General features: G+C 37.8%; 1 protein-coding gene across 1 annotated transcript in view; it reads right to left on the bottom strand.

Annotated features, from left to right (window-relative positions):
- LOC107548430 (collagen alpha-1(XII) chain-like) overlaps nt 1–15,265 on the bottom strand; it is a 73,584-nt gene that overhangs the window by 43,387 nt on the left and 14,932 nt on the right. Inside the window, exons 14-26 of the mRNA XM_016229097.1 lie at nt 13,434–13,703; nt 11,264–11,530; nt 9,920–10,112; nt 9,688–9,812; nt 7,485–7,634; nt 7,207–7,326; nt 6,508–6,672; nt 6,158–6,304; nt 5,593–5,735; nt 4,295–4,424; nt 3,269–3,414; nt 1,886–2,015; nt 1,643–1,779 (exon numbers count right to left, since the gene is read on the bottom strand). Of these exons, the coding sequence (XP_016084583.1) occupies nt 1,643–1,779; nt 1,886–2,015; nt 3,269–3,414; nt 4,295–4,424; nt 5,593–5,735; nt 6,158–6,304; nt 6,508–6,672; nt 7,207–7,326; nt 7,485–7,634; nt 9,688–9,812; nt 9,920–10,112; nt 11,264–11,530; nt 13,434–13,703 (2,123 nt within the window). The remainder of the gene's footprint in view (nt 1–1,642; nt 1,780–1,885; nt 2,016–3,268; nt 3,415–4,294; nt 4,425–5,592; nt 5,736–6,157; nt 6,305–6,507; nt 6,673–7,206; nt 7,327–7,484; nt 7,635–9,687; nt 9,813–9,919; nt 10,113–11,263; nt 11,531–13,433; nt 13,704–15,265) is intronic.

Genomic DNA, 15,265 nt, shown 5'->3' on the forward strand with positions numbered 1-15,265 from the left:
ATGACCTTAAGGTACCTTTAATGGACTCTTTAGGACCCAAGAGAATGCTTAACCTTTTAACTTAGGGCTTTTCTTAACCTAAGGGCCTTGAGATATCCTTCCTTTTTCCCTTGTTCTTTTTATTGCACACCAGGCAAAAATCATGATCAAAGTCTGATCACTTGGTGAAGTAACAACACATCTTTCCGAATCATGATTTGATGAATCATGCACGTCATACTTAAATCCCCAAGTATGATAAACAGCAATAGCGATGTTTTGCCTTGTATGGATCCAAAGAGGAAAGATGAATTCAGAGTTCGGCTTAGTGAATCAGGTCATTTACGTACTCGTTCCAGAGTACGTCCAAGAAGAAAATAAACAACGGTCTGCATCCTATCAACAAGTTTGCTTGGACGTGACCTTTCGGACCTTCTCAAATAGCTCCACTGGTTCATCTCAGTAGATCTTCAAAGATAAAAGACTCCTCTTGGAAAAAAAACAGCAGTACTCTGAAATATCCATAAAGCCATCACTGCAGAGAGACAGGAGGGCATGGGGGAGCCAAATCCCTGCCATCTAACTAGGGTCAGTTTAAGAGTACTTCACAGTGAGGTTAATATGGGGTCTTAGTCCTAGCTAATGAAACCTTTGTAAGCAAAACCTTCTCTACAATAACCTCTGACCAAAAAGCCAATGCTTTTCTCACATCCTCTGAATAGCTCAGTCTATTTCTCAACTTTAAACTGTCCATCACTTTAAGATGTTTAAACTAACAGTTTTAACTGCAAGTAAAAATCTTTGACACATTTAAATGGTACGTTTTGGTGAGAATTTTTTATGTTTTTGAAAAAATCTCTCATGCTCACCAAGGCTGCATTTATTTGATCTGTTATATTGTGAAATATTTTTGCAATATAAAAGAACTGTTTTCTATGTGAATATATTTCAAAATGTAATTTATTGCTGTGATCAAAGCTGAATTTTCACATGATCCTTCAGAAATCACTCTAATATGCTGATTTGCTGCTCAGGAAACATTTATTATTAGTATCAATTGTGCTGCTTAATATTTTTGTGGAAACCATAATACATTTTTTTCAGGACTTTTTGATGAATTGAGAAGAACAGAACAGAAAATAATAGCATTTATTTGTAATAGATTTTGTAACATCATAAATGTCTTTAATTTCACTTTTGATTAATTTAATGCATCCTTGGTGAATAAAGTATTGATTTCTTACAAAAACTTGACTGGTAATGTATGTTCAAGAATTTTTTTTTTCTTATTTAGAATCAGTTTATGGGACTGTGACGAGAGGGGCGGGGCCGAGAGCCGTGGGAACGGAGCGAGGCCGGTGGAGTAATTGCGAATGCGCGACACCTGCGCCACTCACTGGTCTCGAGTCTCACGGTGGAGCTCCGGAAGGATACAAAGGAGGAGTGATGACAGGGAAAGACGAGAGAGGACCAGGCCTGGATTTTATTTTGTGTTTATTTTATTATTAAAGTTTCTTTGAGTGTTCGCCGGTTCCCGCCTCCTTCTTCCCAACTTATGAACTTTGTTACAGGGACATTTTAGCGATTTAGAATTTGGTGAGTTTTGAGTATTGAGTCTTCGATTTTGATGATCCCTGCTGTGTGAATTACACATTTTGATCACCTCTTTCAGATCTCCATCCTCTCGCTTGTAGGTGATGATGTACTTCCTGACGTTCCCAGAAGCTGCATCCCAGGTGAGACGCATGGAGCTGTGTGTCACTTCTGAGATTCTCAGCTCACCCGCTGGAGGCAGAGGCACTAGGAGAGAAATAGATTTATTTCATTTGGTATCAATAAAAACATACACTACGTATTGACAATAACAGATTGAAACCATCTAAAAATAAGGAGAAGACTAGCGTACGAGTGACTCCTCTGTCAATGAGTGGTTTGCTGGCTGCCTCCCCGTGTAGGGCGAACAAGGAGATTGAATACGCCGTGTTTGGAAGCAGCTGCAATAGCTGGACATCATTCACATCTGCACCAACTCGCATCTGCAGAAGGGAGGGATGTTAAGAGGATGGACATTAGTGAAGCAATGGCCCAGCGAGACAAGACTTGTTATGAGGAACACTCCCAGTTGTTAAGGTATGTCTCCTCCAGACTAAATCAGATCAGCCTGATCTCCTGGGATGATGGTTGTGACTTTTCCAAAAAACACAGAGCATCTGTTGATATTTGGGTACTATTATGTACATGAGTTCAGGGAGGAAACGGATCCAGAACAGGCAGCATTAACTCGTTTTTGCCAAAAGTTTATGTGTTGGGCAAGTCTGCATTTTGTAGACCCCCTAAAGGAAGATTTCATTGCTCAGGAGAAATTGGAGTTTTCGGTTAAGCCTAATTTAATTATCAACTTGGTCTCCGATGTCTCCTAAAGTTCCTAAGGTGAAATAAATAATAGTTGACATACAGTACTAGAAGAGTATAGAGCTATAAAATGTGGATAGAAGATAAAATAGTTTGTTTTCAAAGGAATCTGAGAAATGCTCGAGTTCCAGATGGTATCTATCATTTTTGATTGCAGACTTCAGTATCTTTGCAACTCTCAGCACTGTTTAAGATCTCGTTTCATTTATTACCGTTTCATAAATCCTCATTGAATATCCTGTTTGTCAACTAAATTTGACTTTATTAATTTACACTTTAATTAAATAAATAAAACTAAAATTCAAGTTCATATTATAACTATCAAAAAATATAAAAATAAATAAAAATAAATAAAGCTAATGTTAAATAAAATATAAATATTAGGTGAAAAAATTTAATATTAAATGAAAATGAGAAAAGTTTGGCATATACAAAAATTACTAAAAAAATATTTAATAGAATTATTTTTGAAATACTAATAAAAATGACAATAGCACACAACAAATTTACTAAAACAAACTAAAATTTGAATGAAAACTGTAGATATAAAAATATGAATATAGTACTATAATATATAATGTACTGTAAAATAATAAATAAGATTATAGATTATAGATTTGAAATGGTTGAGGAAAATTTCATATTGCTCTCATCTGTGATTTTCTTTCTTATAGGCCTGTACCGCATTGTAAAACAGTTGCTCCCAGTCCCTACCTAGACCTTCTGGCTATGCTAAAGGAGCTGCTGGCAGAGGTAGGTTTGCTTTGCCTTGAGCTTTAATAATAAATAATAAAGCTTAAATAATAAAGCAGAGGTGGAAATTTTGAGAGATCGTCTGGAGGGTGTTCTGGAAGGCGTCAGTGCGACAGGCACTCACCTCCATCTTTCCAGAGGGCACGCTGGCGTTGATGGCGTTGTAGTTCAGCAAGTACCCGCTGGCTCCGCTCACTAGCTCCCATCTGACCTGCATGGACGTTATGGCCTCGTCGTACACGGTCATGCTCGTGACAGCAGGTAGGGGCACTGGGGAAATCCAAAAGAGGGAAACTTTGATCTAAAATGCAGCTTTATATGAGCGAAAAAGAATAATGAAAAGTTGTGATTTTTCATCAATGTTCACACTTTGGTCAAACATGAGCAATTAAATGACCATAAAGCTAAAGCCACAGTGACCACGGCAGATTATTGCATCCAAGTGGCTCATGACAAAACGATAAGGCCCTCTTTACGATGGGATAAGGCCTTGTAATGTTGATCATAAACATTATAGTGAGAAATGTAAAAAACACTTTAAAGTGAGAATAGCCAATTAAGATGTTCTGTTTACTTTAAATCTGTAAAAATGATTCAAGTTTACTTTGTCCGTCCATAAGATCAAAACTAAGCTGTTGACAAGGGACCACTTCACAGATTTTACAGCTGCTTTGTATTTGTGATGTGGAAACCAGCATTAAAATTGTAAGTTATAGGAGCTGCAGTATTTCTTTGCGGTTTTATATTGGCTCTGCTCCAAACAATACTAAGTTGCCTACCTAAACACATTTTCAGGCATCACTAGCAAGCTCCCAACACGTATAGGATATACCAAATTCACTGCATCCATCTTTTGTGGACGAGACACTGTGACACGCTCAGTCATTCAAAAGTTGGTGGAAAATGCAGGCAGTTTCAATTATAAATAAAACTATATTTACTTCAGAAAATGTGAGTTATGTTTGCTCATGTACAGTTTGCCATGTTAGAATGTAGCTAATAAGGTTTTGAATATAGCCCAGTATGCAAGGAAACAGCTCCAGTTTCCAGTGGTTGAGGTAAAGATATGTTTATGCAGTGAATTTCATCATACAATGAGACTGAACAGTAGGAGGACGAGTGCGATAAACAGCAGGAAAGGCTAACTTACGTGTGGTTTCGGTTCCTTTCAAAGGCTCGCTGCTCTCCTCACCAATCACTCCATACACCCTGACAATATACTCTGTCATGGGCGTAAGGTTGACCAGGACAACTGTGTTTTCTTCACCATCAGCGAACATCTGTAAAACATCATCAGGGAGAGGTGAATGTCTGCTGAGAGGGGTATTACACAAGACGGAGGGGTGAAAAGGGGAGGCATGTGGCCATCTGAAATCTTCTCTCTAAAGTTGCAGGTTCTTAGAGGTTGGAATTCAGTGCAGGAACACGCAGGGCATGTTGTGAGATTTATGGGATCTAGTTCAGCCCATAATGATATGTGATACATTTAAGCCATAAAGACACAGCGTATACGTTAAAATAAAATACGACAAGCTGCATATCTCTGAATGAATGTTATATGAAAGCTGTCCGGTTCTATAGAAGTTACTAAGATTACACAAGAGGTATGTAGAGATATGGAAATGAAATGTCAAATGTTGCTCTTCATCAAACTTGGCTTTTATGGTGACCATGCAATAGGCACAATAATAAAGAAATATGCACACATAAATTCTGTTCCAAATGTTAGTGAGCTGTCTACCTAGACAGCATTTTAAGGCATCATAGATGTACTCCCAATGCAAAACTTAAGTAGGAAAATGAATGCCTTGCTTTAGCCAAGGCAGCATTGTGAAAAAGAAATCCCAGAATGCAACAAGCTTAGCATAAAAATACATGCCAGACAAATTAAGTGAAATGCAGGTTATACTTAAATATTTCATTCAATACAGAAAACTGCTGATAAATAATTAAAACTAATTTAAGAATATTTTTAAACTTTATATACTTATAAAGCTGCTACATATATTTAAACTTATAATAGTATTGTGTCAACATGCAAATATCAAACTCTACCAGAATCAATTGTGAGTCTTTACATCTGTTGTTCATTCATAAGTAACAAAGTAGCTTTTTTCCAAAACCTTCACCCTCTCTGCTCCTCTCAGTTGGAATGAGCTGCCAACCTCCACCCAAACTGCTGAAACCATCACAACTTTCAAGAAGCAGCTGAAGACACAGCTAAATAGTTTCTGCCTATATAGAGTGATCCAAATAAGAGATTTTTTATGTTCTGTGATGATTTGGAGATTGCTTTATAAGGCAGCTCACTACACAGACACAGAGCTACAGAATGAATTTTTGCACAAGATGCTAGCAAATGAAAGTGCCATAAATTCCAAAAGTCTGTAAAGTATGCATGCATTTCCATTTGAACACGAGCCGGATATATGTGATTTTAACACTCACCACTTCAGTCATTCCTCCTGCGGCAGGGACGTACTCGATACGAAACTTCTCCACTGGCTCGTCGGGTGGCATCCATGTAGCACGGAAGGAGTAGTGTGTAACCTCTGAAGTCACCAGGTCAGTGGGCGTCCCTGGGCCGCCACCTGGTTCATAGAAAGCAATGGGAAAATATGAGCAGTGGTAGCTCTCAAACCAGTTTACAGTTGGACTGTAAATCTTCCTCAGGCCTATTAGCTTCTTGCAAAAGGTTAAATGGGTTATATATCACAAGTTTCATAGTTCTGTAAATCACTGCTATCCCCCAAGGACGATCGGAGTGCAACCTACAGTTTTTCCTCACAGTCTTTTCAGCAAGATTATTAGTAAAAAAAAGCGAAGAACCGTCTGGGAAAACAAGAGTGCAAATCAAAAATGGATGGCAAGAGTTCAAGCAATTCAGTTGAGCCAAACTTTGGGAGTTCTTGGTTTTTTATTCTAGTCTGTAGAACAGATCCAGGACAGCTTTGTTTAGATTCATAGACTGTTTTGCATTCAAAACATACACTAGTCAAGTGCGTGACTGTACCTGGGCCTTTAACACTATTACAGAGGTTGACAGTGAGGTCATCCACGATGTCCAACATGAAGGAGAAGTCATTGACATTGTACATGTGGATTTCATCAGGGTCGGAGGCAATGGATCGCAACTCATTTTCATCTGCATTTTTCACGCCTAGGAGCCAAGAGGAGATCATTATTGAAAGATCTCAATTAGTTCAGCTGGGTCAACAAGACGTAGATTAAGCTGTAGTCTTGCCAAATGAAAAGTTGTGAGATATTTGGACACAGGAGAGCTCTGGGTTGAGTATCTCTTGCTAGCATGCACTGAGACTGAAATGACAGAATGCCAACAAAGTCAAGAAGAAAAGAACTTACCGATGGCATAGAGCTCAATGTCCGAGTTACGCAGTCTCTGAGAATTCACTACAATCTCATCCTGAGATTTGCCGTCGGTAATAAGGACACCAATTTTACGAGAATCAGGTCTCATACCCATATTTGGTTTGAAGTTGTTCTGGAGGATGTAGTTCAAGGCCATACCTTTGGAAACAGAAGCAGCAGGTTGGTTTCATCTGATGGTCAGAATTTTTCATTATTTCTAATGTGGATTGACCTTCATATGTTTCCTATAATCTATGGATCAAATCAAGCGTGATTTGGCCTGATTTGCTTATTTTGATTCTCTGATTAGTGTAGACTTCTCTGCAGAATCATGGGTAATGTACTTTTTCACCAGGAATTCTGCTGTCACAATTACACAATTATTTGACAAATAAGTTAAAATAATGCAGGCTAAAGCAAATAGCATCATTTTGCACCATCATGGCACACATTAAGTCTATCTTTAAAGGTTTATAACTTATTGTTAAAAAAACAATTCCCCTATAGGGGTTTTTACTTCTGTAACCCAACTGTTGCACTCTATGTTTAGGCATGAGCTTTCTGTTTTTTTTTTCTATCATAAAAATGGTACACAATTTGCCATTAAATGTTGTTTTCAGGCATTCAGATGGCCTAATACGTGTGCATCTTCAAGACTGTAAGCAATAAAGCACATATGTAATGGGTCGGTACCAGTCATTGTGTTTCCGCCTTTGTAGGGTAAGTTGGTCACAGCCTCCTGCAGGGATTCACGGGTGGCATGGGCATTCAAATGCCACTCGGTTTTGGGATCCCCACTGTACTGAGCCAAACCTGGGAGAGAAGCACACACCATTATGATGCAAGTGAGACGATGACCGGTAATAACTCAATATGGCCCTAGCATAAAGGTCACATCTGGAGTCCATATGCATGAATATACCTTAGTACATCTAAAAACATGCAAGTAAACAGAAGCACAAAGGACTTGCCAATTTGAACCTTGTCGGGCCCAATGTCAAAGACGCCCACCATGCGACCGATAAAAGTCCGGATGGTTTTAAAGTTCAAGCGGCCGATACTCCAGGATCCATCAACCAGCAGTACAATATCAGCCTTGGCTGTGGTTACACACTGTTTTTCTGCAAGTAAAACACCAGCGAGAAACACCAAGAGGAGCTTAGATGTGATTGTATAATGTCTGCTGATGGCAGAGCGGAGTTCAGCAGGAGAGCGATGAGAAACAGGGAAGAGACATGTACACATGCTCACAGCAAATAAAAAAGCACATTTACACTGCAATAACTTATAAGCATCACACTTCTAGAGAAGACTTTTATTTCGTGTTCATTTCTTGAAGCTACAGACTCTTTCCATTCAATTTCTAGTTTTCTTCTTTGAATCTTCAGTCTTGTGTTGCATCCAAATCCCTTTTGGCATCTGGCCCTGGAGGCCATTTTCCTGGAATTGTCATTGCTTCTGTTCTACAGAGAAAAGAAGTAGCCCTTTGTGATGCATGAAATACGAGCTGTTTCTCTTTTGCGCATTCCACCTCCGTAGAACGTGTGGAGCTCCAGATAGCTATTGAATGTGAGAGGAGCCCCAAAACTGAGGCTAGAACACTGGTGACCTCTCTGGACACCATCAAACATGGTCTGCAATTGAAAAATATCTTGTGAAATTGATTTGTTTACAAGCATGATCAGAAAATAAATATGTATAATAAAGAGTGAGGTGGAACCGGTTTCTTGCTGGAAAATCAGGTACCAGCTGATTGTAGCTGGTCCACGAAGGTCATCATTAGATGATCTACATGGTCTACTGTATATAGATTTTCAACTTGAAAACCATCTTGATCAAACTGCTTAGAGTTGGTAGACCAGATACTAGAATATAGTAAAATAGTCTATTAAAAATTAAAAATATAACTATATTAATTAAAAAAGCTAAACAGAAATAATGAAATGAAATGAAATAAAATAAAATAGTGTATTAAATTAATAGTGGCAGAATCATCTAAAATGATGGAAACTACCTAAAAAGAGGTTTAAAAATAGAAACATAAGTAAAAATGTTCAAAAGACACTGTAAGCTGGTATGATGTTATACCACTGTTAGTTTAATCTGCTCTCCATCGCTGCATGTCAGGGTTTTGTCAAATAAACATAACACTTTCCTAACCTTGTGCTATTCAGTGGCCTTCTCTCTTCTATGAAATAGTGCATTACTAAAAACAGAGCATTATTTTCCCTGAACTCACGTCGCAGGCCAACTCTTACACACAAGATATGTTGCCAGATGAGATGAAAAGGACTGATTATGACATGGTGAATTAAATTATTGCATGAGCTATTAGATTTAATAAGAAGTTGCATTATTTTGATGAAATATTCTAAAGACAAATATTTTTTTCCCCCTTTGGAATGTTTAATTTCCTGATGAGTCATGTAATAATGTAACAAGTATTTAAGAACTGTTTTGACTTTTAGAACTCTAGAGTGAACCTGCTTGACCAGGTCACTGGTTTAGACAAGCTTACAGTCAGATCCTGTTGATACATGTGGAAAACTGTGCCCTCACGTGACCTTTGTTCTGGTCGTTTCACAACTAAACTTCTGCAACACACTCCCATCATCCTCCCTGCATCTGCTGCTTAACTCCTCATTGCTGCACGACTTAACCTCTGGAAAGTCTTTCACGTTAGGACTACGCTCAAGTCTTTAAACTGCCTGCCAATAGCAGCCAGAATCAAACGCTGTTGCTGGCGAACTATGCTGCGAAAGATTTTGAGCTCGCAACTGCAAACCATACGCTTGAGCTCACCATGCAAACAGTGTCCATTTATTCACTTCTGTTCATCAGAACGAGCTCATTCTTTTTTTTAATAATAATATTATGTCATTGTTACATGTTTGTTTTATATATATATAATTTCTATATATTTCATATATACTTAATTACTTGTTCTGAGTTTCTCATGCACTTATTTAGTATCACATTATCTTTTTGTTATTATATTTATTTGTACTGCACCAATAAATTTATACTCATTGTCTCAATTCTGTCTTTTTTTGTCCTAACTTCAGCACTTGACTTGTATTTTTGGTTACTTTTAAACTGCTTTATTTCTCAACAGAATGTACATGCCTAGAACAAACAAATGTGATGTTATTTTATGATGTGCTGAGATTATACCAGGGAAATCAAGAGGAGGAGATGCAGGTGCATCAGAGAGGGTGGTCTTCTCCTCCCCGGCCAAAGGCATACTTTCACCTCCATCAAACATGCCAAAAACAGCCACGGAGTATTTAGTTCCAGCTCTGTGAATGAAGGACAAAACTGAAACCATATGTGTCAACTCAAAGCGAGAAGTATGATTAGCATCTTTACGTTAAGAGAAGCATCTAAAGTTGATGCTAAACATTACCTGAGTTCCTCTAGAACAACCGTGTTGTCGTATGGCCCGACAAGATATTCTCCCAGATCAACCTCATTTCCGCTGGGATGGAAAGTGACTTTGTACCCTCGTACATCACCGGGAGCAGGATCCCAGGAGACACGGAAACTGGTTTTAGTGGGTTCAGAGGTCTGTAGGTTTCTTGGGGCTTTAAAAGGTGACACTGCAGGATGAAGAAAAGCAGATATCAGCATTTGCTAATGTGATCACTAGATCTGAGTAAATAATATGTGACTTGCGTGATGCTAAGGCGCTTTGGGTGGTTTTCAGGACATTGCTATGCAGTTGCTAAGGTGTTTAGGATTGATATGTTGCTTATTGGACCAAGCCAAAAGTCTGAATAGTGTGATATTCTGGTCTCTTGATACGGCTCAGGTCCCTCTTCCAATGTTAAGTCAATGTGTTTTTTGTCTGTTTTATGAGTAAAATTTTTTTTGAGTTATAATTCATGTAGCAAGAATTATTTAGGAGGCGTTATGCACTGAAGTTGAACACTTCAATGTTAGCCCTTTGTTCCTATCCATAACCCTATACCACAAAAATGTTTTTTTTTCAGTATAAATTTTTGTCTTGTTTTTCATTATAAATATTTAAACATTCCTAAATTAAGAAACATTTACTTGAGAAAGCAGGATGACTTGAGATATTAAGTCTTGTTTTTTGAAAAATTAATCAAAATTAAGTACGTTTTTGATTAAAACAAGAAGAAATGTCAGGAAAATAATCTTGTTTTTGCTATCAATTAAGCTTATTTGTCTGATCCTACTGGCAGATATTTTTTTTCTTGTTTTAAGCTTAAACTCATTTAATTTGAATACATTCTTTTCAGAAAAGAAGACTTAATATCCTCATTTGCTTCTTGATTTAGGAATTCTTAGATATTTGTACTAAAAAAACAAGACAAAAATACTAATTAAGAATGTAATTTTTTTAGTAAAAACATATAAAAAGAAAGTAGGAAAGAAGGAGTTTTTGCTTAAAACGAGAAAAATAAATAGCTGCCAATGGGGTCAGAAAAGCAATCTTGTTTTCCCTTTGAATTAAGTTTAAAGATTTTTAAGTTTTCAAATTAAGTTTTAAGATTTTTCTTACCCCACTGAGTTTTTGCATAAACTCACTTTGATAAATTTTTTTCAGATATATTAAGTCATTTTGCTTCTCAAATCTTGAATTAAGAACTTTAAGATATTTGTACTCAAAAACAAGACCATAATACTTTGGAGGAGTGTAATTTTTTGTAGTGTACTGTGGTGATGCGTGCCTGTGTCTGCACATATCTGTGACTCATGGGCTTTGAATTATTGGCCAACGTACGTGTGGTTCCTACTCCTTGCCTTGCTTTTCCTTCTCCTCGTTTGTAAATGGGATGTACTTTGATGTTGTAGGTGGTCAGGGACTGCAGTTTTCTCAGCATGGTGCTGGTGACGTTGGCGGGGATCTTCATCGTCATCTCTTTACCACCGTCTTCAGGGATGTACGTGAGCCTGTAGCTGACCACGGGGCCTGCAGCGGCCTTCCATAAAACGCGCATGGTGCGTTCGGTTTCATCAGACACCAGCAAAGCCTTGGCAGACGCAGATGCTACAAACAGACAAAAATAAGAACATTTGAATAAAATTCGACTAGACTGCTTGGATAAATCAAAAACTGACAAGTGAAATGAAAACAAACAAGCAGGGATGGTCAGAGGTGAACACGAAACTACAAGCAAGCCAAAAGGAAGCAAAAGTTTTCCTTCTTCCAATATTCTCTCGATGTTTGAGTTGAGTAGAGAAAACGCATCCACGCTTCAGCCAGCATCCCGGTCGACATACGGCTCGTATTATGGGTTGCCCTGCACACATGCAACCCTTTAAAACTGCTCTTTCCGCAGCGGTGATGTTCACTGCACCCGTGCTGCGATCAGCTCACTGTTTCCACCCGGAGACAAGTGACTACCGCACAGAAACTCAAAACTCACCATACTCGCCAAGATTCGTTGCCAAGCGCAAAACCGCAAAACCGCAAATTGAAGTAGTCACGCTAACATTAAATAATTTTTCAACTAGCTAAGATTCGAAGGTTTCTCATCCTTTTCCATTCCTTTCCTTCGATCGAGTACCACAGATTGCAGTTGTTGATTGATGCACTTTAGATGGTTAAGCCTGAGGCGCAGGCGTGCATGTCCTGTCATGTCTGTATTACCCTAAGAACCATTTTTCATTCCTGGAAGATGTTTGCTAGAATTAAAGATAACCATAACCCTGATCTAACCCAACCCAACCTAACCTCCAGCTTCCTTCAATGAGCCAATCATCCCAAATGGTTTCATTGGGTTCTATTTACACTATTAAATCTTCCAAAATGAGTTTTACAGTCATTTGAGAACCGTTTTAAGTTTCCATGATACCACAGAACAACCTTTTTAGGATCCATGCATCTTCAGAAAACCATCTACAGCATGTACTCCTGAGCCAATATGTTGATCAGAAGAACCTCAACATAAAGAACATTTTTAATTTCAAAGAACCATGTAGCAAATCAAGAGCCCTGTACAGTGATAAATAGTTCTTGAAGACTGAACCACTGAAGAACATTTATTTAGAACAGTGATCCCTTTTTGTTACACAAACCAAACCCTTTTGACATAACATATTTTCTAGAAATACCCAGAGATTTATATTTGATAATTTCCAGTATAAGAATAAATAAATAAATAAATACATAATTATAAATTAATTAATATATTGCCATGGTACTGATTTAATACTACTTTTTAATTAAAAATGACTATTTGATAATTATATCCATTTTATTTTACATTACAAATTACAGCACTACTATTCTTCAAATTCTTCACTTTCAAACTTTTATTTTTTTTATGTATTTTAATAGAACAATGCATGTAAACCTTTAAGCTTTAAGATGCTCTCTAAGTAGGTACTTCTTTAAATAAGTAATTACTTATTCATGTTTTCTTTGTCATGTGATCTGATGCCATTTACAAATCCTCTCCCATGGCCTCATGGGATAGTAAAGTGTCTATCAGATGCACACTTAAGAATTTTGCTGTGAAGTAACCTGTACTTTTCAGCTATAAATACTGTAAAATTGACATACTACACTTTTTCACATACTGTTTTTCGCTTATTCTATGGTAGAGAAGTATGTAGTTTCAGATGCAGCCTATGTTTCATTAAAATGCTTCTTGTTACAAATCTCGTAAAATGCAGAGAACTTGATGATGCTGAAAAAAAAATGCTGGAAATTGAACACAGTGTCACGCTTTACTCTGAAGCATGCTCTGCGTTAGACTAAACTGCAGCCTTAAAAGCCATATCACTGTTTCAAATTTATTTCAATTAATTGTGCATTCCCCTTATTTATTTTATCATTTAATTAATTATTAGCGTTCATCAACTCACTAACTCATGCAGTTCTTCACAAACTCCTGATTTAGAAAATATGCGGTTACTACAATAACAGCTTAAACAGATTTACGTACCATCAGTGGTCTCCTCTCCCACAAGTGGTTCTCCATCGCCTCTGTCATACGACGCTAACACAGACACCTGGTAGCGTGTTTCAGGGGTGAGGTTCTCCAACAGCGAGCTGGTTGCATCCCCGGGCACCATCTTCTCCCCAGACTCTGCGGAAAACAGAGACCTCCAGCGAACACGATACTGCCTCACTCTTCCTGGAGCGGCCGTCCATGATGCCATGAAGCTGGTGTCCGTCACATCACTGGTTATCAAGTCTCTCGGTGAGCCCACCTCTGCAGGCAACACACAAAATAAACTTTAATTTGCTGAAATTATGGGTAGAAATGTTAGAAACTGGGTGGTGTGGTGTAGGGAAAGCTCAGGACCAAAGTTGAAAGTCTTACTCTCAGAAAAAGAATTTTAAGCAAGAAAAAAAAATCATTCCAAGCTGTATTTTAGCAGAATCACCCTTGGCCATAATCTGATATATTTCTAGAAGCAGAAGGACCATTTCTCATGATGTCTCTGGTGTCATTGGTCCAGGTGTGTCAGGACTGCAATGAGCACTAATTCATTCAAGTGAAACTACACTTAACAGCCGGTCATAAAGTCTAAAGTCAACACACAAACACACACACACACACCTTACAAAACCCACTACAGAGTCCCAAAAGCACTCCACTTAAGGATTTTGAGACGGCCTCTTCTAAGCAGACTTCTTCACATTTTTTACATCACATTATGAAATACTTTTACTTAAATGATGTGACAGTGTCTCAGGGAGATTGATGTACCATCAGATATACAGTATGACCTCCAGGCATTTCTAGTGATGTAAGGACATATTGAAGATAGACTAATGGAGCCACTTTAAATCTTGTTTCTGGATAAATGTCTGTTTAATACTTTTAATCAATATGGAATATAGTGACATTATTAATATTATAAATAATATAAAAATTACATTATATTATAGTTTTTTAATATTTTGAATGTTACTATTCTTGTATTTTCCATTTTAATTTTAATTAACATTTTAGTAATATTGATCTGTGCTTCTGTCATTTTTATTAGTTATAGTTTTTTAAATATTAAAATGATTATACTTTTTAATGTCTATGTTTCAGTTACGATCGCAATCACAACATCCAGAATCAACACTGTTCATGTACCGCAGTGTACGATTCAATTAATTTACATTTAACCAGTTTCATATGGAGAGGCACTAAAATGTAGACCTTGGTTTATGTGTTTTTGACCTACGCTGTACATGATGTGAGAGCAGTTTGCTATTTATGTTTGTACGTTAGCATGGACTCACTAACTTTAACAATAGATAGTGTTAGCCAGATATACCTTGCTGAAGCACAAGATGACATTAACGTTTTGCTTGAGCAGATTAAAATTGTAACTTAATGAGAGTATGCCAATCAGAAAATGAACATTGTGAACAAATGTCCGAGTTCTGGTCCCTGTGCAACTGATACTCGGCTGCCATTGGCTCATCTGCATTCGAGGGGAGGGGCTTACCGATAGGTCAATCGAGACAACTGTTTCTTTAAAAGCTGACAAGGCAAAAAAAATATATATATATATTTATTCTACATGAAGATGTTAGTACACGTGAGAAATATACACTCTTAAATCACTGCAGGATTCTGAGAATTTGGAGAAGCAGAGGAGCGAATGCTTGCCAACCTGCTTTTTTCCAAAACAAGGCAAATCCCCACAAAACCACCATAAATTCTCAGATGTCTGATACCTTCTTAAATCCCCAGTCATTCTTCATCCCTCTATCCTTGTCTCCCCCCCCCCCCCCCCCCCCCCCCCCCCCCCCCCCCCCCCCCTCTCCCCT

Source organism: Sinocyclocheilus grahami, unplaced genomic scaffold, assembly GCF_001515645.1.
Source record: "Sinocyclocheilus grahami isolate Dianchi unplaced genomic scaffold, SAMN03320097.WGS_v1.1 scaffold347.1, whole genome shotgun sequence".
Lineage (NCBI taxonomy): Eukaryota > Metazoa > Chordata > Actinopteri > Cypriniformes > Cyprinidae > Sinocyclocheilus > Sinocyclocheilus grahami.